At 40.8% G+C, this 27,289-nt stretch overlaps 1 protein-coding gene across 1 annotated transcript in view; it reads left to right on the forward strand.

Moving 5' to 3' along the window:
• Positions 1-27,289, forward strand: part of LOC119737800 — a 50,111-nt gene that overhangs the window by 4,928 nt on the left and 17,894 nt on the right. Inside the window, exons 3-18 of the mRNA XM_038212414.1 lie at positions 5-117; positions 1,641-1,766; positions 2,664-2,798; positions 5,480-5,612; positions 7,582-7,881; positions 8,661-8,744; positions 10,806-10,957; positions 12,240-12,434; positions 13,566-13,800; positions 15,248-15,429; positions 17,062-17,154; positions 18,244-18,465; positions 19,015-19,133; positions 20,047-20,181; positions 21,638-21,746; positions 22,954-23,074. Of these exons, the coding sequence (XP_038068342.1) occupies positions 5-117; positions 1,641-1,766; positions 2,664-2,798; positions 5,480-5,612; positions 7,582-7,881; positions 8,661-8,744; positions 10,806-10,957; positions 12,240-12,434; positions 13,566-13,800; positions 15,248-15,429; positions 17,062-17,154; positions 18,244-18,465; positions 19,015-19,133; positions 20,047-20,181; positions 21,638-21,746; positions 22,954-23,074 (2,454 nt within the window). The remainder of the gene's footprint in view (positions 1-4; positions 118-1,640; positions 1,767-2,663; positions 2,799-5,479; positions 5,613-7,581; positions 7,882-8,660; positions 8,745-10,805; positions 10,958-12,239; positions 12,435-13,565; positions 13,801-15,247; positions 15,430-17,061; positions 17,155-18,243; positions 18,466-19,014; positions 19,134-20,046; positions 20,182-21,637; positions 21,747-22,953; positions 23,075-27,289) is intronic.

Below are 27,289 nucleotides of genomic sequence, written 5' to 3' on the forward strand. Positions count from 1 at the left end.
TTAGGTCCTGTTCCTAATTTGGAAAAAGATGTCCACAAGTTTTGGGTGAAAGCTCAGATGCAGAAGAACAACTTGTACGGAATGTGGAGAATGGGTGCTTTTATCAATCAATCTAAAGTAAGCATTTGTCCAGGATTGTCATCCACAGCTATATTTGGCCATTTATTGTGGCATGCCAGTTGCGAAAACAATAGCCATAGACTTCATTCAGATACAGCTGTATTGGCATTCAAGCCTCTTTATATTTTGATTTAACCGTGTTTTTTTAATCGTCTCGTGAACAATGATAGAATAAAACAAAGCCCTTAAACACATGAGGCAGTGTGGATAATTTTGTGGATCTGCTGAGCTGATAATGTTACTTTAAACAAAATCTGGTACTCTAAATGTTCGAAATAATAGGGAACAAATATGTGCTCGGCCAGTTTTCAAGCTATAGTCCATCATTTGTAATTAGTGCATTTTGTTCGTTTGAAGCAACAAAAGTGTTCAAAATCTAATGAAGGATACTGAACAACTTACTTGATGAAGTTTCAGCTCAGCTTCAGCTTTATATTCCGAGAAAAACAGCATTCTAGGATCTCAACTTAAAATCAAAAGTTGCTAAATCATGTTTCGAATTGTTTTGAATTGCATCTTTACGCGATGTTGCGCACTGATCCGACGAATTATAGCAACCGAGGGCGCCTGTGCGTCGTTCCTATGCTTGTGCGCGCTGCGCCGAATAACAAAACGAACAACTAATTTAAATTTTCCTACGGTGCTTCTTAAGAAGCACCGTTGGAAATGCCTTCTTTCGTTGATTTCTTCAAAATGAGAGCTTGCCAGAAAGGATAATTTCACAGGGAGTTTAGTCCCCTTACTATCTTTCAACCAGTATGTTTTTCAACAATAATTACGCCGGTTACTTTTTTTGATAGCTGCAAATGATGGACTCGGGCTTTAAACAAGAATGTTTAAAACCGGCTAGGGGCCTTGACGCTGATAATGGCCCGAGCCGAAGACGAGGGCCATCGTCCTTTCGGTCAAAAAGTCAAAACAAGTAAAATATTCACAATTTTCCAACAATGTTGTTCAACAATTTGCCTCATGTTTTGTGAAACACCCCTCTTGCTATAGCTATGGTACGTGCCTCGCACGAGTAGTGCTAAAAGTCTCCTTTTATGGAGATTGGGGCGATGTGGCGGGGAATGCAGCGGTGCAGGAATAAAGTGTTTAAAACCAGTTGGTGTTTTATCAACCGTTTAAAACCATCCACGTGATGGGATGTCGACCAATAGAAATAGGTAAACTGTCTAAGGTATTTATTAAGTTAGAATGGAGTACCGAAGTGAATACGTCACGCTCACAAAATGTGTGTGAAAGACATTAGCGTGCGCGGGATTCAGCCCGTGAACCAACACGCGGCGTACTCCATTCCTTTGCCCTACACTTTCTGGTTCTAAATGACGTCACACTTCAGTACTGCATAAGGTCTCAATTGAAAAAGGACATTCCATTGGACTTGTTGGCTGCGCGTAAGTCATTCAGTCCCTGTGATCGAAATTGATCGCTGGTCCAGCGCATTCCATATTATTCAGCTTCCTGAAGAATTCTAAGTGTATGATGGTGTTTAATTGTGATTCCTATCTGTCGTGTAGCCTACCAGGGGTTTCAGGGTACCAGATCAACTTCCTGTTTTACGATGCTTCATTTGGACGGCCCAGCCAACAGACCATAGAGGATCGGGGAAGGCAAAGGACCTCCATCGATGGTTCACAAAACAGGTCCGTGAATTCACTTAAGTGAACCATTGTGAATAAGCCATTTGCTAGTCAAATTTGAATAAAATCTGGAACGCTGACTTAATCCAGTGCTTTGAACGTTTTAACTTTGCATTCTCCCGACCAAAGAGACTGTTACTATATGACGTGATTCAGGGCAAGCCTTACGCTAGCAACCCCCAGCTCCGGCATGGTCTGGTGTCTTTGTGCCATTCTCACCCATTGTGAGCAATGCATTAATGCTGAGCGTCTCTTACGTAACTATGCAAGAGCTTGCCCCGAATCATGTGGTTAGCAACAGTGTCTTTGGTCTGGAGAATTCAAAGTTCAAATGCGCCAAGCATTCTGAGCAAGTCAGTGAACCAGATGTTTTTTTCAAATGTAAATCCCACAGGGTAAAGGTTACTCGCAAATGGCTTATTGCTAGTCCTACTCTGGAGTGGAGTTTGGATTTCAGGAACACAAGAATAGTCTTATTGACTGTTTATTGAGGAAGTCTTAATTTAGTGAGCTATATATGGCATTTGGTTTTATAATAGTATTTGCAAACTTGAGGGTCTTTCATCAGTGGTCAAATGTCAGCTTTATGGCACAGCCTGTTCTCTCAGATGTGGTTTATCAATTTTTAATTTTTTTTTTACTCGTTTGGGTTTTTGTTACATATCCAGAATTGTCTGCTTATACCCATGCTGGACCTAAAGATTGGAATCTTTCTATTTGTTACTCTCACTTTTTAACTGAAATACAAACCTTGAAGAAAAAAAAATCGACCAAGACATAGGTAATTGAACTTAATTAGAAACTCTCTTCAAGGAAAAGTACCGTTCTCGGTCGGTTTTATTTTTCTCAAAATTTGTACTTTTCACTCCTACTAAAGTTTCTGTTTTTATCCATTTTCAGGCAGTCAAGTACAGAGACAGAATACCAGAGTTTAGCAGTGAAGCTCTTGACAAACTTCCAAGCAACATTGAGCTGGTTCTCATCATGTTTGTGAATGCTGAAAGTCACCATGAGATAGAAACACATATGTATGAGGTAAAAATGCTAATAATTGAATCATTAACTTGAATGGAGAATTGTATTGTGGGGATTTCCGCAACACTATATTTCTTCATACATGCACTGGGCCCAATTTCATAGAGCTGCTTAAGTAGAAAATTTGCTTAAGCACGAAAAAACATTGCTTGATAAAATTAGGTTACCGGCCAAAACTCCGTGTGATGTACATTGCTTGTGACTGGTATTTAGCTAAGTAAACTTAGCATAACAATTGCATGGAGTTTTGGCCGGTAACCTGATTTTATTAAGCAAGACGTTTTTGTGCTTAAGCAGCTCTATGAAATTAGCCCCTGGTTGCAGGTCACACTGCTTTGGATCAGCTTCAAACCAGTGGTCAAGTGGTTAAGATGTCTGCACTTGCGAGACTCTGGTCATGGGTTTATATCATAGAGCTATATTAAATGACTTGAGCACTAACTCCTCATTCTTGCGCGCAGAGACGCTTTCCTGTGCGCAGACATTTAGAATTCATGTGCGTGTTTGTAGAACATAATGAAATTAGATGGATTGAATTTTGAAAGTGTACTCTTCATGCAACGCGCAATCAGTAGAACATACGCAAACAACTTAAGCAGGTCATGACAGTTAAAAAAAACGTCGCGGCAAAAACATCTGCAGCGAATACATGCACGCGTTGCGCTGTTTGCGTAGAGCAAAATGACACGCTCATTTGCTGATCGTGCGTTTCAGTTTTGGGTGTATCGGCTTCGATAACGCACCGGTATGAAATACAAACGCAGATATGCAAATAGACGTACAAAATGCGTACAAAATTTCTAGTTCTCCATAGGTTTGTGTACATTACTTTGAACATCGAGTTAGCGCTCTAGTAATTCAATGCAGGAGTAAAAAAAATTGAAACCCAAATGTCGGGACTATTGTTTCATTGAAGTTCTGCATGTAGCACTTTCAAAAAGGTGTGTGTTCTTTCAGCAAAACAAAAAACAACTCACACGCATCCCTATGTGATTTGTTTTCGTTTGCTGAAAGAACACTGAACTTTTTTGCGATCCATGGACAGAACCGTAAAACGGTGGTTGTGTTTAAAATTCCGTAACTTGAAAAGGACATGAGTGATATGAATGATTCTTGTACTAAAAGAAAGCTTAGAAATTGGGCTTTCATATTTTTGAAAGTGCTACATGCAGAACTTTCCTATAACAATGGTCCCAACATTTGGGTTTCGTTTTTTTTTTACTCACCCTGTATAGCTCTATGGTTTATATATCAAACTCAAACAAGCTTGTAAATTCATTCTTTCAATCTCTCACAGAACACTGAATACAGTGCTTACAGAAAAACCCTATTAAGCAGTTCGCGCCGGATGACATGTATACACGCAAAGGTTTTACGGTATTCAGAACGGATGACAGATAAACACGCAGTCCGGAAATATCTGTCAGCGACCCGCTCGCAGTGAGCGAGGCCGGACATATGAGTGTGCTGCCGGAGGGTGATGGCTTCAACCTGCTTGACTTGAAAATCAATCCCGAGTGAAAATCAATACCGGGACTTGTTCTGTTGTCGTAATAATCCCGGCCCGAACTGGCTAAAGGGCCCATGAAGGAAACTTTTCTTAGCAGCATATTGTGTGCAATTTTCTACTCCTCTTAAATGTATGGAAAATATTTGTCATCCCTTTTTGGTAAATTTTATTGAAAAGTGCACTTTTTTTTTTTTAAGTATTCAAGTCTTTCCATTCTTTTCTGGACAGCTGAGGGCACTGTTGCTGTGATGTCATTTCAGGAAGACTCTGTTCAGTTTAAGGGTTTCCATTCAAATTGTGAAGAATCATCAAAGAACAGAAAGTTTATGACAGGGAAATACCCCTTTTATATTTGTCATCCCTTTTTGGTAAATTTTATTGAAAAGTGCACTTTTTTTTTTAAATATTCAAGTCTTTCCATTCTTTTCTGGACAGCTGAGGGCACTGTTGGTGTGATGTCATTTCAGGAAGACTCTGTTCAGTTTAAGGGTTTCCGTTCAAATTGTGAACCCAAAAATGTGCTCATTGAAAACATTAGTGCCAAAAGTTTGCTCACTGGCTTACTGCCATGTGCTGAAACCAGAACGAATCATCAAAGAACAGAAAGTTTATGACAGGAAAATATCCAAAATTCTGGCAAGTTTTGGTGCTGAAATATTGAACTTTGAGATTTCCGCCTGAAATGACATCACACTTTTGCTCATAAGTATGGGAAATCTGGATTAGCATAAAAACTAAAAAGGCACCGAAGGCCGAAATACCCTTGAAAATGGCCAAAGCAAATTTTTCCCCAAAATTCCTTAACTTTTTCATTATATTGAGAGGGGAGCAGGGGAGCATTTACCCTACCCCCTCATTCAAATTTAACAGCAATATGGCTTCGCACCTCGTTTTCCTGGTTGTTTTTTTTTTGGGGGGGGGAGGGGAGGGGGTGGTAAGTGCCCCCCCAAGCAAGCCCCCTCGAGGCGCCCATGGGTTGAATGGAACAATTGGGTGCATTTCCAAGGATTGCATTAAAAAAATTACATTGCATGGGCCCTTTGAAAAAATAACAAATTGCAGGGTAGTAAAAAGGGTGGAAAATTGAGACATTAAAGGATTGTAATGCACTACGGGAAAACATGTTACAATAACAAAAAAACTCAAAATTCCAATGTTTTAAACGTTGTAGTATCAGATCAGAGAAAGCTACACGGATTCTACCCAGCTGTTTGTGGTGCATCCGGGTTCCGATGATGTAGACAGGTTGATGGAACAGTACAGGATCCGGACGCTACCTTCAGTCATAGTCCTGGACCCAAACGGTAAGGGGACACACCTGTGTTCACAGGAACGGAGTGCCCATGTCTCTTTCGAAGCGATTGTGCCAGACTCGAGTCCAAGAAATGCTGCTGTAGGGGGATCGCCACAACTCCTCCACAGCGAGTCTGTTACCTTCCCAGCATTGAATAATGCTGGTACCCATTTAACACCTGGGTTGAGAGGAGTAATTGAGGTGAAGCGCCTTACTCAAGGGCACAACACTCATGGCCACGGCGGGGCTCGAACCCACAATCTCACGATCACGAATCCTTTGCTCTACCGCTAGACCACACGTGGCGTAGAGTAACTTGTGAGAGTTAAAACAGATCCAAGCAACACTATTTCTGAAAAATTTGAACTTTTCAGACTGGCATTGCAGATTTGCGCTCAACCATATTATTTTGAAATAATCTGGGGGCTAATCATCCTTACTCCCAGCTGAGAAGCTGAAGTGCGAAGGAAGCAGCTACAACGTGGTCGGGCCCAAGGCATGTAAAGGCGCCTTAGGCAGCTGCCATACCACCCATATATGACCATGGAGCACTGCCAGAGATCGAAAATTGTTGATAATTGTGGAGGGAGGAATACCGGAAAAAAAAGCCTTTGTGACACAGAAGAGAATCAATGCACATCTCTACTCACATATGGCCCGAGCCGGGAATCGAACCCGGGCCACAGTGGTGAGAGCGAGGCACCTTATGCACTAGCCGTTAAAATGAACTACTTCAAAAGTTTGACGTTTGAAAACAGTTAGGAGTGACTGCATGCGCAAGACACTAAAAGATATACTGCTGCAAATGTATGTCATAAACCCAAAGTGTTAGGATATCTGAAAAATAATTGATATAGTTGGCCTACCTAAAACCAAAGGGTATTTGGATCAACTAGATCTGATCCTTTTACCTTTTAGTTTGGCATGACTCTTGAACCCTAGTATGAAATAGCCATTTGAGTTCCAAAGTAAAACATAAATATAGGCCTCAACAGGAGAACTTAAGACAAGTTTTGTTCTGATTTTTCAGACATGGTGATGAATAGAGTAAAACATAAATGGGTCATTCCATAAATGCGGGGGATCAATTTTGTTCGTATCTCTGTTTCATCAGGTGTAGCAGGGACACACAATCTGTCACACTTTTGGACCCCACATTTATGGACTGATCCCACCCCACCCCACCCCATCCCATCCCATCCCATCCCATCCCATCCCATCCCATCCCATCCCATCCCATCCCATCCCATCCCATCCCATCCCATCCCATCCCATCCCATCCCACCCCACCCCACCCCACCCCATCCCATCCCATCCCATCCCACCCCACCCCACCCCACCCCACCCCACCCCATCCCATCCCATCCCATCCCATCCCATCCCATCCCATCCCATCCCATCCCATCCCACCCCACACCCACCCCATCCCATCCCATCCCATCCCATCCCATCCCATCCCATCCCATCCCATCCCATCCCATCCCATCCCATCGCGAAAAGAAGAAGAAAAAAAGAGAAAAGAAAAGAAAACAGCAGTCGGGAGGAAGAAATGTACTCAGTGGCGAAGGAATAGCTGTGCTATGTAATGGAAAATCAGTTCCGCTTTGAAGGAGTTCTTAAAGCGGCCCTCAGACGACTGTGTTTTCATTGTCTGGCTGATATTTCAGAGACGTGGCCCATGAAATTGAAATGTGTTAATGGAGTATGATGTGCGAGTGAAAGGACAATAAAGTTTGTTAGATGAACTTGTGCTATGGCCATGGATGTTGTGAACAGCTAGAAAAAAGGATGAAAATATCTGGGGAAGAAGTTTGTTAATATACCGGTACATGAATATTCCTGTTTGAAGTTTATTAATGTCTGTGACAGTTAGTGTATTCAGTTTGACAAGTGTTTCCCCAACTAAAAAAAACAAAAACAAAATAAAAACATAAATAGAAAAACCATTAATGTAATCCAAGTTTTGTTCTGCTTTTCAGACACGGTGAAGAATAGAGTAGTGCAGAAATTTGAAGGGCCCGAGTCATCTTTTGAGCGTTTGAGAGCCTTCCTCAGGCTGAGAATGTCTCCCATAACCATCCTGACCCTGCACAACTTTGAAAGCAGCATCATCAGTCCAAAGGAAAAGAGGTTGCCGACCTTGGTGTGCTTCCATGCCCCCTGGGGTCGCGACACGGGGTCGTATCTGGACGCCCTCCAGCGATCGGCAGCCGAGTTTCATCTGGGTGATGGGACGGGGTTGCAGTTTAAATCGCTGGAGCTCACACAACACGCTGAAGGTATAAAGAGTATAATTTTTATCTCCCGGAGTTTAATGGCCAAGTCAAGAGTTGAAAATGACGAAAGAACCATCTGTGAATGGGTCACATGGTTCCTATGTTTTTGCAGGAATCTGAAATCTTGATTATAATGATAAGACTTCGAGAAAAATATCAATAGGTTAGCTCACTGCTTATGTTAAATTTTCATTTGTATATTAACAAATGTATGTGCATAGAGTGTATATTTGTGAAAAACATTGGCTTGTCTGGTGGATAAAAAGTTAAGTAAATTCTGTCACAAGCCAGTACGGCCCATCAGGCCGGCTTTCATCTCCACAAAACGACTGAGAATATTTCTATTCCCCCTGGATGAGATCCCAGTCCATCGCAGGTTTAATACTTTCCAGCTAATGTCGGTACCCATTTATACTCCTGGGTGGAGAGAGGCAAGGGTGGGTGAAGTGGCTTGCCCAAGGACACAATGTATGGCCAGCAGCTGGATTTGAATCCCGGACCCTCTGATCATGAGTCACCGACCCCAACTACTAGGCCACTCTCCCCTCTGTCTGCTGGATGCTTTGGGCTAAATGGTCTTCAAATTGGACTGTGAAGATTAATTGTCAACTCTTTTATTACAAAATATAAATACCTTTATTATGTATAATAATACATTTGCTCTTTATCATCTTAAACAAGTACCATTTTGGCCTTTCGTAATTTATGGGCTTGCTGTATGTAAAGAGCTAATGGAAAGAATAATATTTTTCTTCATATAAAATCTGACAAATGTTTTGCAGTGGTGACTCGATGGGTGGATGCTACATATGCCAAGTCTGTTCCGTTCTCAGTGCTGTTCTGGTGGGAGGAAACGGAGGACATGGGTAACTTCAAGTCAAATAGACCTTTATCATGCTGCCACCATTTCAGTCATGTTCCCTGTATCCAATTACAGTACTGAATGATAACGTTTTTTGTGCAAAAAGGAACCAGACTATTTTTCCTCACAGCCTCGCTTTGGTTACGTTGATTTGAATGGGAAAAAATCAAGATGGCTGCAACATGATAATGGTCTATTAGTTTTGTGATCTTTTTATAGTTATTGTAATGACAAATTGGCCAGAAAAAGTAATTCAGAGTCTTCCTTGGTGGTGTGCATTTATGAGTGTTACGAGAACCGGGTACCCTATTGCAGTAAAACACAGGTACCTGGATACCCTTAAAGAAACCCCACCCCAAAATTCGAACCCTGGAAGTTGCTGTTTAGATGGTTCATAAAGGTGCGCATGATAACACTACCACATCAGTGCGTCAATACAGCAAAATACAAGTGTGTACAGTGCGGGATAAAGGGATTGCAACTTTAAAATGCACATAAACGTGAAATCTTTTTTTTTCCCCCCACATAGCCATTTGACAATTCCCCACAAATGGCATTCAAAACCTTTTTTTGTCACTATCTGAGAAGTTGCTACATAATCTGTAAAGTTTGTTAACAGGTACTCAATCCCATTATCTGGAACCGGTTCCTGACATCAACGGTCGGGTACTCGATTACCCGGTTCTGATACACAGCCTTAGTCTTCCTCCTTTCAAAACAATTTTTTTTTTAATTCAGGGGATTCACAATTTTCAACTTTGTAGCTGACTTTCTGCATTTCCTGATCTTAGTCATTGTTCAGTTCGTTTATGTGTGGTACCACACTCACACACATACATGCAGTCAGAAATCTCATGAAGAAATAAAGACATTCTCTAGATGTGGACTGTTTCCCATAATGTCCTGTAGGTAAAGCCGCTGTCGTATGAAATTTGGGCTCCTATAAAGTCTGGTCCTTTTTACCTTATACAGACTCTATGGAGGTTCAAAAGTGGACATCTGCTTTTCTGCTATTAACAGAATATCAGAAAAGCAGATTGAACGTTTTGTTAAAGTGAATTTTTCTACTTTTCTGCTTTTTTGCTACCAGAAAAGCAGATTGAACGTTTTGCTAAAATGATTTTTTCTACGTGTCAGCTTTTCTGCTACCAGAAAAGCATGTTTTACTTTTGCCCTTCACTGGCGGTTCAAAAAGGGACATCTCCTATTCTGCCACCAGCAAAGCAGATTGAACGTTTTGTCACGGTGGTTCAAAAGTGGCCATCTGCTTTTCTGCACAGAAGCTGAGCAGATTGAACATTCCCGAACGGAACTGTGCCACTCTAGTACCTACCAAAAAGAGGACGGTTCCCAGTGACTCCGCCTTCGTCGTTACGTCATCACAGCTTATGCCCGAATCTCTGTCCAATCCACAGACTGTTTTACTTGCGTAGCCAGGCCATGAAGACGTTGCCTGGCCACGCGCGTAATGTGATTGGACCTAAGATTCGGGAATACCCTAGCTGTGATGACGTAACGACGGAGGCGGAATCACTTGGAACCTCTCCATTTTTTGGTGGGTACTAGAGTGGCATTGTTGCGTTCGGGAATCGTTTTGCTCAGTTTCTGCAGCAGAAAAGCAGATGGCCACTTTTGAACCACCGTGACAAAATGTTCAATCTGCTTTTCTGATGTAGCAGAAAAGCAGATGTCCGTTTTTGAACCGTCAGTGAAGGGCAGAAAGTAAAACCTGCTTTTCTGGTAGCAGAAAAGCAAAAAAGTAGAAATTGCATTTTAGCAAATCGTTAAATCTACTTTTCTGGTAGCAGAAAAGCAGAAAAGTAGAAAAATACATTTTCACAAAACGTTCATGCAGAAAAGCAGATGTCCACTTTTGAACCTCCATACAGACTCCAAACCACACTTGAGTGAGTTCTCTTTGTTCTGGTGGTTGAGCAATGCACGATACAGTGAATGAGTCCTTGTTTCAAAGGAGCCCAAATTTCATACCACACCTGATTTAAATCTGCAAACAGCAGCTAATTTGAATTTTGAAATGCTTGAATTTCTTCATTTTTTAATCCAGGTGTAGTCCTGCAACAGAAGTTACTACCTGATGTCACCCCAACCCCTTGGACAGTGGCAACTTTCCTTGAACAAAACCAAGTGTCTATATACAATGCACAGGGGGAGGAGCTACAGTATTCACCGTGGGAGGGGCATGACATTGACAATGAGGTAAGTTTTTTTTTTACTACTTTGTGATTTCTTTTAAATTCAATTCAGTTGTCTTGATGCCACATTCGGTTTGTTCAGCGATTGTTAGCTTTTTACAAAATTATAAGTTTCGAACTACGTAAGTTTTGTTAACATCTTTTTTAGGTCATTGACTTAAGTTTGAAACTGACAGTGTTAAAAGTTCGGATTTAAAGGAGATGAGATTGTCTCCTAAACTCAAGTGTTAAAATCCCTTGGAGCGTCTGATGAGTGGTCACGCTGCACACCACTGCTTTCTTTCACTACATTGTTGAATAAGTCTCTCTTAAAGACGGCCATCTCTGTAGGAGAAGTGCAACTTCGTATTTTACACAATCAAGCACGCATTGCGCAGTGTTGAAAATGTTTCAAACACGTGCGCTTGTTGCTTGAAATGTGTTCGAAATACGACGCAGCCAATGCGCGTTATGCAAGTTGACGCTTAAAATGCCGATGCACGTGGCTGGTCTGTAGGAAATGACGTCATTTGAGAGACACCTATACTAGAGTAATACACTTCTTACTTAAATTTCTCTTTAAAAAAGAGTGCCATGGCCTAGTGGGGCGTTGAATTCGTGGTCTGCAGGTAATTTTGCAGGTTGTGGGTTCGAGCTTAGCCTGGGCTATGATAGTATGACACTTCTATGCCTAAGGCCAAAAAAAAAAATATCGGTCTCTGGTCAGACCAAAGTTCCGGAATTGATGTGGCGACGCGTTTTTGTGTGTGTGTGTGTGTGTTTTGTTTTTTTTCAAGCTTGAATTGTACAGACAAGGTGGGTACTATTTTGCTTGTTTGTGCCCTCATTATACATTGGTGTTCTCCATAATTTACCTTGGTGCCCTTTATCATTTGCCTTGGTGCAATTTTCCCATTCCTTGGTGCTCCTTGGTACAAAAATTTGAGGAGGTGCGGCAATAGAGGGCGCTGTTGTAGCTTCCGTGTTAATTTGGAAAAAAAAAAAGGTTGACGCGCATGGTTAAAATCAACGCGCGCGCTGACCAGAGACCGGAGTATTTTTTTTTTTGGCCTAATATGGGTAGAGGCATTATTAATGCCTTGCAGTGGACTAGTTACCCATCCCAACGCTATTCATACTGTGAAGAGATTAGATTATCTTGTCTTGTTTCAGTGCAAGGGGCTGGTTCTTCCATACTTTCCTCTGTAGCCCACACCTTGAGTGGCCTTTGACTATGGGCGATGTGCATAAAAAAACAAACCACAGTGCAATGTAATTTAATTGAACAGTTCTACTTTTTCGTCTAGATTTCGTACGGTTTCACCAGCTACACGCCAAACCTTTGCACCAGTTATGCAAACAGCAGTCTTGGGATTCCCGATGATGTGTACAACCAAGATATGTGCGATCCAACAAGTTTGCAGCCAACGAAGAAGTCAAAAGTCAAGAACAAGGGGGAAAACAAAGCTCCTGAAAGGCAGAAATCCTTGTGGGTCAAGAAGGTATGTCAGACAACCTCTCTAAGAAGTTTGAAATTCATTGCCTGTTGATTAATATTAATAAATCGGTTTCATTTAGCATGAATCATCTTTACTAAAATTCCAGGAATTTCTGTGTGTCTGTGTGTCTGTCTGTATTTAATTATCTCCAGAACCGGGCACTGTATGGAGTTGAAAATTGGCGTGAGTATTGCCCGGGACCCCAGAATGTGCAGTGTCAAATTTGAAGTTGTTTAGATGAGCAGTTCTCCAAGAAGCTGCAAAAAAAAAGCACCATTTTGAGAGGCCTACACCACAAAAGTGTATATACAGACTGTGCCACGCCCTGCTGGGTCCCACATGTGGAAATGGTGGCTGGCTGTTTGGGCTCCACCATTTCTTGAAGGGGGAAGATCGTGTAACGATGAGGTGGGCCTTGACCATTTTTATTAAGGGCACGATCGCGCAACGGTGAGGTGTAGATATGGCGCGCTGTTTTACGGTCGCTGCACTCTATACTGCCAAGTTTGCGGGTCTACTGGAGGCCAAGCAATATGCCCATTCCAAACAGGCACGTTTTGAACGGGCACTGCAGTACTGGAATCAAATATTTATTCTTATGTCCTTAGGCAGGACACGTTACTTCAATCACTTTCCCACTCCTCAGAGAATCATTGGTACCTGTGCTGAAGATGGTTTTTATGATCATGGTATTCATTGTCTGCCACTTTTTCCTACATTCTATATTGTATTTTTTTGTTTCATGAAACAGTTTTTTTTGCCATACTCCCTTGATTGTTTTTTCTTTGAGCAGTAAAATGTATAAAAAAAAACAACGGTTCATAAATTCAGATTTTTATTTCAAGGAATGATTTGGTTGGGATGGATTGTTATATGAAGTGCAATAATACTGCAAACATTATCATCATGTTTATTTGATCACATCTTTTGTTATATGCACAGTGATTATGATCATAGATGGCCTCAAAAGATATTGAAGCATTTCAAAAATCTAATTATTTTTCAATTCACTAAGTCACAAAGTCATTTCTCCCAAAACTAAGTCAGGTCAAGTCAAGTCACACATTAGACCTGAATGTGTCTCATCAACAGCAGTCAACAAGGCAATTTAGATTTTCTGCTTGAATTTTTCAGAAATCCAGCACTTCTTCCCAACCAATGATCGGCAAGATCCCACAAGTGACCGATACCTCCTGGGCAAGCATCGTGGAGCGTTCTCAGACTCCTGGGGGTGCACTTCGCCTCGCCAAGCCTTGGAGGAAGGACGTCACATCTACCACGCTGGTGGTCTTCATTCAGACCGACTGCAGCAACTGCCGAAGGAAGATGGTCGTCTTTGAGAGATTGGTGGATTCGCTGAAGATGATTGGTGGGTCGAGTTATGAAGATTTCTTTCATGAAAACGCAAGGCTCAGGTCATGTACAAAATGGCATTGTTTTGTATGGCTATGGCTATTTACCATCACTAAGCAAATGGCAAAATCCACAGTCGTAGCCACAAAATGCCTAATTCAGACAAAGTCTCACTTTGTTTTCCTTTAAAATTAGTTGGAAAAAGGAAAGAGCGCCCTCGCTGGGTTGCATGTGGAAATTATGTTAGAAACAAGCATGTCCACCTACAGAGGGGGCTGTATCAAATTTTGGGCCCATTAGATCTAGAGTCGTGAGGCTTTCTGGCAAAAATGAGATGGAACTGGGCACAGGCCTTAGTGGAGAAAAATGCAGAACACCAAAAGTGGTGATGTTTTTTTTAATTTTCAGATTTATTTTTATTTATAGTCTTTGATATGTCTACTACACCTATTTTAAAGAAATAGTTTAAACATCCTGGAATAAAAGTATTTTTTTAAGGATAAACATTCTGGCATTTATTATATTCACTACTACCAAACAGTTGAAATGTTTCAAGGCCTTGTTCTTAGTAGTTTAATTTTTTGACTTGTCGATAAATGCAAACTTTAAACAGCCATAACTTGTCAACGGACTATCCAATTAAAGTGCAACATACAGCGGGATTGAGAGGAGAATTTTATTCTCCTTCTTATATCGACAAACTCTCATTGTAACCTCTGTCCAGGTGTGTCTCATTTTGCAAGAATGCCTCGCATTTATCAAAACCATGGTCTTATTCACGAGGTGGCCATTTTTGTCGACTTCCCTGAATAAATTTCATTAATTGTTAACTGTTGAATGGGATGGCGCCAGACTATTTATGCATGCAGGCACAATTTTTTTTTTTAAATCTGGCTTTAAACATTAGGGAATGTTTAATTACAAATTTTAAATTATTCCAGGGGTGTGAAATCTCAGCTTTTTAGCTGATTTCAGCTATTTTTGTTTTGGATTTCAGCTTTTTCCCCTCACTTGCTGTGTACAAAAGTATAGGAGATTTCCAAAATTCAGCTCTTTTACACCTTTTTTCAGCTGTTTTCAGCTATTTTTATCAGTGGTCACTCACACCCCTGTTATTCATTGAAGCAGACTGGAATTAATTAGAAACTAACTTGCTTTCATTTCTCTACACAAGTTCCAAAAATCAAGATTTTACCTCACTCTCAATCCAATATGGCCGACACTTGAATAAGGCCCATTTTGATGAAGATCCCAAATTCAAATGATTTGGAAAAGAACTGATGCACTATAAATTAATTAAAATATAAATAAGAATTGCTGATAATGTGTTCTTGGCTTTTTCAAAAATGTTCAAATTTATTTTTACATCATAAGTGTGATCTTGCCATAAAAATGCAGATTTTCAGTTCAATATCATTTTCAAATTTCATTTAAATGCAGTTATCCCGTTTGTATCCTTGCAGATGGAGCATCGATGTACATCATGAACTGCACGTCGGATCCAGTAACTTGTTCCCAACTACGCGTTATTGGCTTTCCTACACTGATAGCCTTTAGGGGGTATGGGGAGATAGGCAGCGAGAATTGCGTGAGCCCAGGCCACGCTAACCAGCTGATCCGGATGGACTTCCATGGCATGCTGGAGGTGAACACATAAATAAGCCTTAACCCTAACTCCCTAGGCCCTTTTTGCTAGAAACCATCCTCAATCCTCCAAAATCCTCCAAACTTTTGCACTTATGTTCAAATGAAGGATACCCAGCGCCTCAATCCTTCCAAATCGTCAGACTGTCCCGCCTCTCAAATGCATTCATTCTCAATCCTCCAAAATCCTCCTCCTTTTCAAACACCATTCATCCTCAATCCTCCAAAATCTCATGTGCTTCAACACCATTCATCCTCAATCCTCCAAAATCCTCCAAAATCACCATGGGGATTGAGGAGGATTGAGTAGGGTAAGGGTTTTAATTAAGGCTGGTTTTTATGAAAGCAAATGAAGATGTGAATTTTTGACATCGTGGCAAGTATTTGGCTACAGAAAAGTCACAAGCCTTCAACACATTTCAACTTTGGTAAATTTCCCTCTAAAAATATGGTTTCGTCCAAAAATTAGAGATTGTGTAGAGTAGAGGCCCTCTTTAGTTTTGATCAAATTTGTTCAAGGGTGTTTTTTATCAGTCCAAAATGACTTTTTCAACCGAAAGCAGACTTCTCTTAATTCTAATGACATCATTTTTTTGTGGTAGAAAATGCGATTTTCGTATGCGTTTTACAGTTGGTGCCATGCGAATCAATGCGGTTTGGTGTGTTCACTGTGTGTTGCGATGATCACAATCTTTATTTTCATGCTGTGTTGTGTCGTCTTCATCGTCACCTTACCCCAAAAGTTCCCTTAAAAAATAAAAGCCCTGCCCTCTTCTAAGACATACCTGTTGGTTTGTAATGTCACTTACTAGTTTGGTATTAAAGTCCAATAACCTAAAAGTGGATTTTTGTTCCCTTATCGGGATCAGGCTGTACACTACTAAAAGTGCCAAAAAATTTACTGTGCACTTGCATTCACGCAAAGAACGAACCAGTCTTTATTCATGAGTAGGATATACATATGGCATGAAAAAAAAATTGCAACACACAATTGAATGCAATGACGTAGGCCTGCATTCAATTGTGTGTTGCAATGCCCATTGAAAATCTCGCTAATTGCAACAATTAGTTTTGGGGTTTCAGGAGCTTTCGCGCTTGTGCTCTCGTTATTTATTACGCAGTGTTCCCAAGTGAGGTATCAAATTGAACCAGAAAGTTTCCGTGACAAAACGTATAATTCAGATTTTTTCTTCACCGAGAAATGTCGAAACAAGGATGATTATAAAAACTGCTTAGTTTCTTTGTGTGCCAGGTGTATTCTGTCGTGTACATAATATCTATCTATGCTGTGTCTCGAGAAGAGGTCTCGGGAAGAGTTCTCAGAGCAATTATCAGGCTCAGTCTCTGTTCTGGTCTAGACTTCTCAAAAGATCTTACAAGTTTTGCTTGTGTCAAAACAGATACTGCAAAATAAAAATTCAAATCCTGTAGCTAGTTTACCTAGTGGAGTCAGTTATTTTACATTATGTTTATGTTTGAAACTTGGCTGTGTCAGATTAAAAGAAAAACCAAACAAACAAACAACCAAAAACTTGCCAAATGTCGTTTATGGTCAATGTTCTGACATCTAGGTCTTAGTCTCAGACCATGACTAATTTTTTGTTTTGTTTCACGTGCTTGTTTTTGTTTCCAGGAGAAGTCTATAATGGAATGGTTTTCTGAGATATCCCTTCCAGCTGTGAAACACCTGCCGAGTATCAAACAGTTCCAGCAGTCTACGTTCCAGGTATCATTGTATTGTATAGTTCATAATGCTTACGTATGCACACCTTTATTGGTGTTGCAGGTGTACATCACTATTACACCTGCTTACCATAATTGTTTTCAAAGACCAGTCTCAGTTCCTTGGAAGTATACAAGGTGAGTAAAAAAAAAAAAACCCAAATGTTGGGACTATTGTTTTAGTGAAGTTCTGCATACATGTAGCACTTTCGAAATCTAGGATATAAAAGTCCAATTCATAAGCTTTCTTTTAGTACAAGAATCCTTTCTAAGTTACGGAATTTTAAACGCAACCACCGTTTAAAGTTCTGTCCACAGATCACAGAAAAGGTGTGCGTTCTTTAAGCAAAACAAAAACATTTCACACACATCCCTATGTGATTTGTTTTCGTTTTGTTGAAAGAACACTTACCGTTTTGTGATCCGTGGACAGAACTTTAAAACGGTGGTGGTGTTTAAAAGTCCGTAACTTGAAAAGTACATGAGTGATTTGAATGATTCTTGTACTAAAAGAAAGCTTATGAATTGAGCTTTCATATCCTAGATTTTGAAAGTGCTACATGCAGAACTTCACTAAAACAATGGTCCCAACATCTGGGTTTCGGTTTTTTTTTACTCATCCTGTACAGTTGATGCTACCATTAAAGCATGTTCAAACGCCTAGTTCAAATGCTATAAGTATCTCTATCCTCATAGGTAACTAAACACCACAAAAAAAATTGAAAGTCCACACTCATTGGAAGGGTCATAATTTTGAATCTGATCGTCGTATGATGACGTCATTTATATAGACCTTTGGGGAATGTTGTTAGCTACATTTGGATACCCCATTTGCTACCAAAGACTGTAAATCGTCCAACATTTAAAACGGTTTTATATGAAAAAATGACGCAGTTTGAAAAGTTCCAAATTTAAAGATTATGCGTGGTCCCGACGAGGGCTTATACTTTACTTTATATAGACCCGAATGGTTCCAAAAATCTCAAGGTTTGACCTGTGTCCATCACAGAGATTTTGAACAGCGTGAAAGAGCCTTGTGACACTCCACTAAAAAATACTCTTCTGTCCGTCCATTATTTTTGTCTCTGCACAGAAAGAGGACGTAATCCTCCTAGCCACCATGTACCCCCTGTCCCTGGCCGGCCGGTACCTACCAGCCCTGGCCAGCACCCATCGCTGGTACCCATTAGAGTGTTACCGGGTTGCCTGCGAGCAGCTGTATGGCCGGGCCAGCTGTCTGGCGGCCATCTCGGAGAACCTTGGAAGCCGCGACGTGGAGAGAAGTAAAAGGGACAAAGACATGATTGTTACTCAGGTACGTATTAGTTTACACCCTTTCCTTTCCTCCATGTTGTCTCTAATACCTCTTTAGCCCTTTTCACACCAGAGCTTCTCGACCGGGGTTGAACTCAACCCTGGGCGAACCCAGTGCCGCCCCGGGTTGAACTTTTGATTTTTCAACCCCGCATTCAACCCTGCATCATTTCACACTTGTATCATGCAAATCAAGCTTATCATGCTCAGTTACTACTGTTTTGAACCCTGGCAAGAATTTCAACCCGGATTGAAAATCTCAACCCTGGTATGGAGCAGGGTTGAGTTCATCCCGGGGCGAAATTAATCTTGGGGTTGACACGGGTTGACGCAGGGTTGAAATTCTTTAAGTGTGAAACGATGCGTCAACCCTGCGTCAACCCCGAGATTTGTTTAGTGTGAAAAGGGCTAAAAAAAAAATAATTAATTTCAAATCACCAGGTTTTCTCGGGTTTTATGACAAGCCTTAGTCCCGAGTTGTCTCCAATTGACAGGAATGCTCCCCGTTGTTTACTCTTTATTTTTTATTATTAAATATTTACTTTGACAGGTTGAAATGCTTCGAAAGGACGGTATCAAATCTCTGATATTTAGCCTGGGAAGAAATCTGATGGTTACGCTACAAGATGAATCAGATTCACAGATACATGCGTTCCATTCACCTCATAAGTAAGTCCATCCATAGCTGTCTCAAGGAAAATAATCTGTCATTAGCCCTACTTCCACGGGCATCTTATGCTGGGGACCTTCCTGAATTTAAAAAAAATAAAAAGAAGCAATCTTCCCCAACCTTCTGGTGGATGGTGACTGATCTTGGACCGGGTTATATATCTTTCTGCATCTACTTAAAGGAAACATGCAGTGGAAATTCAGCTCATCTTGTTTTCATGCACATTACTATGTGTTGCAACAATACATACAAGATCTTAATACTTGTTTTCATTGGAAGTGAAAAGAAAGTGGTGGTTTTTCAATTATTAGAAAATCCTTTCAACGATACATGTAAGAGGGCGCTATTTAGCATTTGTCACACAAGGTACTCCTTGTCAAAAGTGCATATGAACAGAACAAAAACAAGTCCTTCAAAATTACCCACAAAAAAGGTTTTGAAGAAATATTGGCCACTTATTGTCCAAACAAGCTGTTTAACATGATAAACAAGTAAAAAGTTATGGAGCCACCTCTGTTCTGCCTTGAATGACATCACGCTTTGGCTCATGAATATGGAAATTTTCATTAGCATAAAAACTAAAATGTTGAAATTTCTCCCTTTTACTGCTACAAAGTAGGAGGAAAGTCATAGTTACATGGCAAGAAAGCTGTTTTAAATGTTTTCAAGTCATACAAATCCTATTGCATGTTCCCTTTCACTTTTCCGGGGAGATCAGAGAAAATACCTCTTTAAGATTTCACCAGAGCAACATTGTGAGAGTTTATTATTAGACAGGGTCGAAACTCAACGTTGGATATAAATAGCTTTGTATCAACCAATGGTTGGAGAATCTTGAAAGTCAAAGTTGTAATCAAAAATCTGACACAGTGTTTAAATGTTTATTTAAATTTTTGTTCATATCATGTGAAGGTACAACTTGAAAGAGGGACAACGATGTGAAGATGACCCTGCTAGCTGCACAGATCTCATTGTGGCATTTGTTCAGGATCACGGTAGACTCCCTGTTACGCACCTCACCATGACTGGGTTCCACACCCATAGTGGGTAGGTACCAATGGGCGTATTAAAGGTGTACAAGGGCATAATGGATACATTTATTGGTAGCAAAGATGATGTAGCATGTGTACAGGGTCACAGTAGACTCCCTGTCATTCACTGAACCATGACTGGGTTCCACACCCATAGTGGGTAGGTACCAGTGGGCGTAAGGTGTACAAGGGCATAATTGATACATTTATTGGTAGCAAAGATGATGAAGCATGTGTACAGGATCACGGTAGACTCCCTGTCACACACCTCACCATTGCTGGGTTCCACACCCATAGTGGGTAGGTACCAATGGGCGTAAGGTGTACAAGGGCATAATGGGTACAGTTATTAGTAGCAAAAGATGATGTAGCATGTGTACAGGGTCACGGTAGACTCCCTGTCACACACCTCACCATGACTGGGTTTCACACCCATAGTGGGTAGGTACAAATGGGCGTACCATGTACATTGGCATAATGGGGGTACATTGATGTTACTCTGCACACATTTTGTGGCATTTGAACAGGATTATGTTAGAATCCCTGACACATACCGTGTTCCACACCCATAGTGGGTAGGTACGTATGGGCGTAAGGTATATGGGAATAACTGGTTGGGCGTAAGGAGTAGGGCAACAATAAACACCTCATGGAAAAAGTATGTTTGAGCAATTTCGAATGTGAAGTATGGATCACCACAGCTCAACTAACTTCACTTGAACCCCTACTAGTCTACGATAGTGTGGCTAGTTTCAAGATTGTGCGGCTAGTATCAAGATTGATAACGCCAGTAGCCGTGTGTAAGGTGCAAAGGGAGACAGGATCAAGGATCACAGGATAACGTTTTCCATCATATGACTAAAACGTGTTCACGTCTAATGTTAGTGTGCGGGCATAAAATCACTCACAAAGGAAAGTACCCTTGACTTCCCAGTACATGTAATAGAGTACCGAAGTGAATACATCACACGCACAATTTTTGTGTGTAAAAGACATTAGTGCTGATTCAGCCCGTGAACCAACATGCGCGCATACTCTATTCGTTTGCACTACACTTCCCGGTTCAAAATGATGTCACACTTCAGGGCCCAATTTCACGGCGCTGCTAAGCACACGTTTTTCTGCTAACAGAGCCTCCGTCTATTTCATGAAGACCGTAAGCATAAGCACAGCAAAAGGCACGCTTACTTCAGAGGAAAAATTTGCTTAACTCAGTGACGTAACAATAGAAATCTCCATGCACGCGTGACCGTTAGCATACACACGCTGTGAAATAGTGCTTAAGGTTAGCAATTTTTCTGCTATGCTAAACACAACTTTTCTGCTGACTGTTAAGCAGCGCCGTGAAATTGGGCCCAGTACTCTATACACCTTGTAAGGAATGGGTTCCCGCACTTGGCTTTCAAGTTTGAAGTTGTGGGGTTGAAGGTCATGCATAATGGAGACCAATATTTCTCTGTTTCTTTTAATAGAACAAAGTTTGGTGAGCACCACGAGAACTCCATCTTTGAGCACAACCTGCCGGTACTGATAGCCTTGGCTAACAAGGGTCATCTAATGGAAGGAGCGCAGTTCATTGAGGTAAGAAGAGGGACTTACCATACCTAGTTAGCTTCTTTTTTCTTAAAGGGAATGTACAACATTTGCTTTTGCTGCAAGTTTCAGAAATAAATGGATTTGGAGGATTAGAATGTTATAGCAAATATTGTTTAACTGACTTGTTTCACATTTTGAGCTCATAGATGCTGGAAAAACCATGAGAACCAATCATGTTCTTGTAGTCTGGTTCCCTGACCCCACTTAAGATGAAACGGGGTAATTTGGAGACTGGGGGGAATTGTAAGGTCAGAGAATCAGTCTAGCAGGCTTGTACCTCTTCACAGGTGTGTAATCAATTGCTAAGAAAATGCGGAATAACTAAATATGAAAGCTTAGGATCAGTTTTGGAAAATAAGCCAGTTTTCTCCAACGCTGGTCGGCCGACCAGCGTTGGAAAAATACAATTTTTCTTGAAAATGTCAGCACACCAGGAGCCACGATTTTACAGGATGCTTTAGACTGTCATTCCCAAACAATCCAGTAAGGTATTTCATGATAATTTGATCATTTTGTTTTTTGATGTATGCAAATGTTGTATCTTCCCTTTAACTTTGTGTCATCAATGGAAAAACAAGTGCTCAATGGGGACTTGAACCAAAGACCCTTGGAATGCAGGTCCAGCGTTGTACCTATTGGAAATATTTGGCCTGGTGATTTAACATTAGCTGATGCAGATTATTCCAACCGGATACATAAACCACCAAAACTGCCGTTGAAATAATTCAGTTAGAATTCAAAATTTGCTGAATCGGGGATTTGAACCCCCGACCCATGGACCTTCGCTCCAGTGGTCTCCCCATTAGGGCATCCTGCCTATTTTTTTAGCTGAAGCAGATCATCCCGACTCAATTCCATAAACAATCCACTGCTGTTGAAATAATTCAGGCATAAGGAAAATGGGGTGAATCAAGGACTTGAACCAAAGACCCCTGAACTTCTGCTCCAGTGTGCTACCCATGTAGCTATCCAGCCTAAAGTTTTCCTTTAAAGTTCAGCATCTATCAGCTGGAAGCCACAGATATTCAGGAGAATAATTTGTTAAAAATGGGAGTTGCACCTAAGACATCTGACTTGCTGTTCCAGTGTTCTACCCATTCAGGTATCCAACAGGACTCTTTGCTTTGTCGGAATAGTTCACTATCTTTGCTGAGATATCTGACGCATTCAAGTCTTGACTTTGTTTGTTCAGGCATTCACATCGGCTGCATATGAGTTCTACAACCAGATGGTGTTTGTGTCGCTGAACACGGATGAGTTCCCAAAGTGGGCGTCACGCTTCGTACCCGTCGGCTACCGACAGAAAATACTCGGTAAGTTCCTTCTTTCCACTATCCGATTAGTCCCTGAACTAACCCAAAACACCCTGCCTGTTTCTCCCATACTGCCCAAACGGTTGCAGAATCGTATGGTTTCAAGGATTCATTGGGGGAATGAATACAATTTAGTACAATGAAATACAGGTGCTAATTGCTTAAAGTCTTTAAGTCACTGAGAAAAAGCTTGTTAGCAACGACGAGTCTGAGTTACAGCTACGTTTTTCTGTGTCAGAATGATGTCTTTTTCAATAAACAGCAAATTTCGGTATCCCGTTTTAAGTCCTTTCTGGGCCACATTGGTTTCAAAAGTGACAAAAAAATGTTTGCAGAAATGAAAGTCTGGGTTAAATAATTTCTCTACCGCTAAAAACTTTCCCTCTAGAATACATTTGTTCTAGGATTAGATGTGCTTCTTTGTACTGATTCCTTGCATTAAAGCTATAGTCCATCATTTGCAGCCATCCGAAAAAGAAACTGGCGTATTATTGTTGAAAAACATACTTGGTTGAAAGATAGTAAGTGGACTAAACTCCCTGTGAAATTAATCTTTCTGGCAAGCTATCATTTTGAAGTAATCAACTAAAGAAGGCCTTTCAAACGGTGCGTCTTAAGACGCCGTAGGAAAATTTAAATTAGTAGTTCGTTTTGTTATTCGGCGCAGCACGCATTGGCAAGACGCACAGGCGCGCGCGGTTGCTATAATTCGTCAAGTCAGTACGCGACATCGCGTATAGCTGCAATTCAAAACAATTCAAAACATGATTCAGCAACTTTTGATTTGAAATTGAGATCCTAGAATGCTGTTTTTCTCGGAATATACAGCTGAAGCTGAACTGAAACTTCATCAGGTTAGTTGTTCAGTATCCTTCATTAGATTTTGAACACTTTTGTTGCTTCAAACGAACAAAATGCACAAATTACAAATGATGGACTATATCTTTAACAGCAGATGACGCTTTGTGACCACTCGTTACAGCTCTGTGGGAGAGACACATTGCATGCACATGTGTGCTGGCTTACGTGCATATGGCATTAACTATGTATGCCCAATTAATTTTATTCTGACTGTGCAGAACATTCAATGTATTCCAGTCCCTTGTACATGTATCTCTCTCTTGGAAACTGAGTGAGGGTTACTTATATGCATGGAGTTTACCAACAGTCATGAACTTTGGCACATTTATACCACAACAAATCTAGAAAAAATGTCAACTCATGTTTTCATAACAGGGTATCGCACTTATCTACCCATAGTAAATTTTCCACAAACACAGATAACACTTAGAGAATAATCCTTCTCTAAGCTTGCTATATTGCACAGATAATCCAGCTTTTTTGTGTGATGAACACAGATGATTGACATCACAGGAAGCAAACATGGTACATGCATCTATTAATAGTTGTCTAACATTGTTATCTCACAATGTGACTTTTATAACCCGATCAATATTTTCTGCAGATTAATTGATAAAAAAAATATCACGCGGAAATGTACATTCGATCATAGAACACGGAACCGATGCATTCAAAAGTTCTCAAAATATCACATGACACTTTAGATTGTTAAAAACAAAATAAGTTTCCAAAGATTGTCTTCCATATTTCAGGGATGTGATTTCTCCGGTTTTATCCGGAAATCCGGTTTTTGGGGGTTCAAAAGTTCACCAACGTTAATCGTGTGAATCCGTTGAGAAAATAGGGGGGTAGAATGTGCTAATTAATTATTCATAATGAGTTTTGCTTGCCGAAATATCCGAAATTTACTTACGGACATTACTTCGTTGATCGATATGTATGCCGCACGCACATATTGAACACCCAATGTGAGAACGAAGTTGAAGACCATGCGGTTGCCATTAGTGCGATTACGTGATTTTTCGCTCGGGGCCGAGGTTGTGGTTATGTAGGTCTAGTTCCTGTGTCGGTACTTGAGATGCACGTGTTGCGCTGGTCAGGTGTGCAGACGAGTGCAGCATGGTACACTGGTACCCTTCGCGTGCTAACAGAATCAATGCTATGATGAAGGATCGGAACCAGTGACTACTGCAAGTACTCACAGAGCGTTTTCGAATCCCTGTTCTTGACAACACTCGGGTTAACCCGACACGAGAACAGCGGTCTCGAATGTGACGAACAGACCCGAGAGGGCGTTCGCGGATCGATTTTTTCACTCCCCGGTTGATGGAGGGTTTGGCGAGGTGCAGCTTGAACAAAATGGCGGACTGTGCAGATTCGTAAATTGTTTTGTGTGGGTTTTTTTTTGCTAATACCCTAATGATTGGAATAAGAATACCATTATAGTGCAGGTCTGCAATTTCATCCCCGCATGTCCGGTTTTGCAACAGTCGTCCTCGTTCATTTGGAATAGGCCTAAGAACAAATTCAGATGATTGTCGGCCATTTTGCATTGCTTTATATCGATGCAACACGCACCCGCGCGTTCGTAACAACCAGCTCGAGAATACGTTCTCGTGTTACACGCGTGTTGTCAAGAACAGGGATTCGAAAACGCCCACAGGTTCGTTTTCCGTGCGGAATCAATCGGCCGAAGTTGGATCGTAAAAATAGTAAAACAACCATCGATGGAAAAAGAGGATTTCTGAAAATTAATTCACAGAACGTGATCTTCATTTTCTGTGTATGTATTTTCCATTGAAATGACGAGATTGCAAAATTCGAACCTGTGGAGAAACATCGTAGCGTGTTTCTGCAGTCCGGCAGAATTTTCGGCCACACGGGATGGGCCGTACACAGTGCAGCAATGCACACTGATACCGCGCCGGGCCGGCCGTGTGTACGGCGCGATGTACGGCGGCCAGACTGAATGTTTGCGGCGCTAGCGGCCATGATGTACGTTAAGCATAATTGTGGAATGACCCACCTTAAATATATTTTTAAGTAGGTGAGGCAAGTTTTAATCACTTTTGATGGCTAGTCTTGATAATTTTTGTGGCGCAAATGAGAATAATCCAGGCACAAAATACATGAAATATAAACGATTCCTTGCTTAACTACAAATATAGAAATGGTGAAATAATTTTTTCCAACAATACTACCGACGCTATTTTGAAAGGCATGTTATCGGAAGCAGAAGTGATTTAAGTTTACAATTTTGATTTTTTTTTACAAAAAAATAACAAGATCTCCTCTGAAATGCTCTAAAATGCACCAGAAAGCTTCTAAAGTTCAAAAATTTTCGGGGCCCTTAAGCGGGCCCCGAACCCACGCCGTGGCTTCGCGGGTTGTTGTATCACAACAAAAATTCCCCCACAGGTTTGAAAAAATCCTGGGGAGAACAGCATGGTTCTCAACTTTGAGTACAGAAAAAACTTTATTAGAACAAGAGTACATTTTAACAAATAAGGGAAAATTCTTCATAAAATTAAAACAAATTCTGCTTCAGAATTTCAGAGGAAAGTGCCCAGTAATTGCCTCAGATTGCACCATAGAGCATCTAAAATCAACAATTTTCCGGGGCCCTTAAGCGGGCCCCGGACCCCACGCCGTAATGGCTTTGCGCTTCGCGCTCGCCGGGGTTTGCACTTCATGCATAAAATTTTCAGTTTTTTTTGTTACAGACCAATCACATCCCTGATATTTATTCCTGGTCTCAAACCGCCGTGTGATGTTTAATATTCTACACAAGTAGAAGAAACTAAACAAAAAAAAAACAAGTGGGACTTCACAAAATCATTATCCAATGGCAAACATTTCACACTTTCTCAAAAGACAAAGAATAAGGTATAAATCTCTAGACTTCCTATGTGCACACATATTCTGGAATTTGTATCCTTGTGGATTAATTTCTTCGTTCTCTTGTACTAAAGTTTTTGAGTTTGAAAGTGTACTTTCAAAATGCTCCTATAATAACCAGAATTAAATTCCTGGGCTGAAATTCGGTCTCAATATCCCTTACATAAAATACTTCAATTTGCGACAAATCAACTCACCATGGAAATTCCTAGTTTTTGAGTAAAATCCAAATTTCATGATGACCTTGTGGGGACGTATCCACCTATAGAAATTGCTTTGTGGAGACGTATACAATCTTTTGTTCCCTATTGTGCACATGTCTCCACAGGGTGCCGTGTACCAGATCAGACATTCATGTTTTAAATATTTTTATTACGGGGTGGGGTGGATGGGAAACAGAGACATGTATGACTCTTTTATTCACTGTCCTTTCGATTCCGTTTTGTATGCCAGTCC

This window comes from Patiria miniata, unplaced genomic scaffold, assembly GCF_015706575.1.
Source record: "Patiria miniata isolate m_02_andy unplaced genomic scaffold, ASM1570657v1 HiC_scaffold_3, whole genome shotgun sequence".
NCBI classification, from domain to species: Eukaryota; Metazoa; Echinodermata; class Asteroidea; order Valvatida; family Asterinidae; genus Patiria; species Patiria miniata.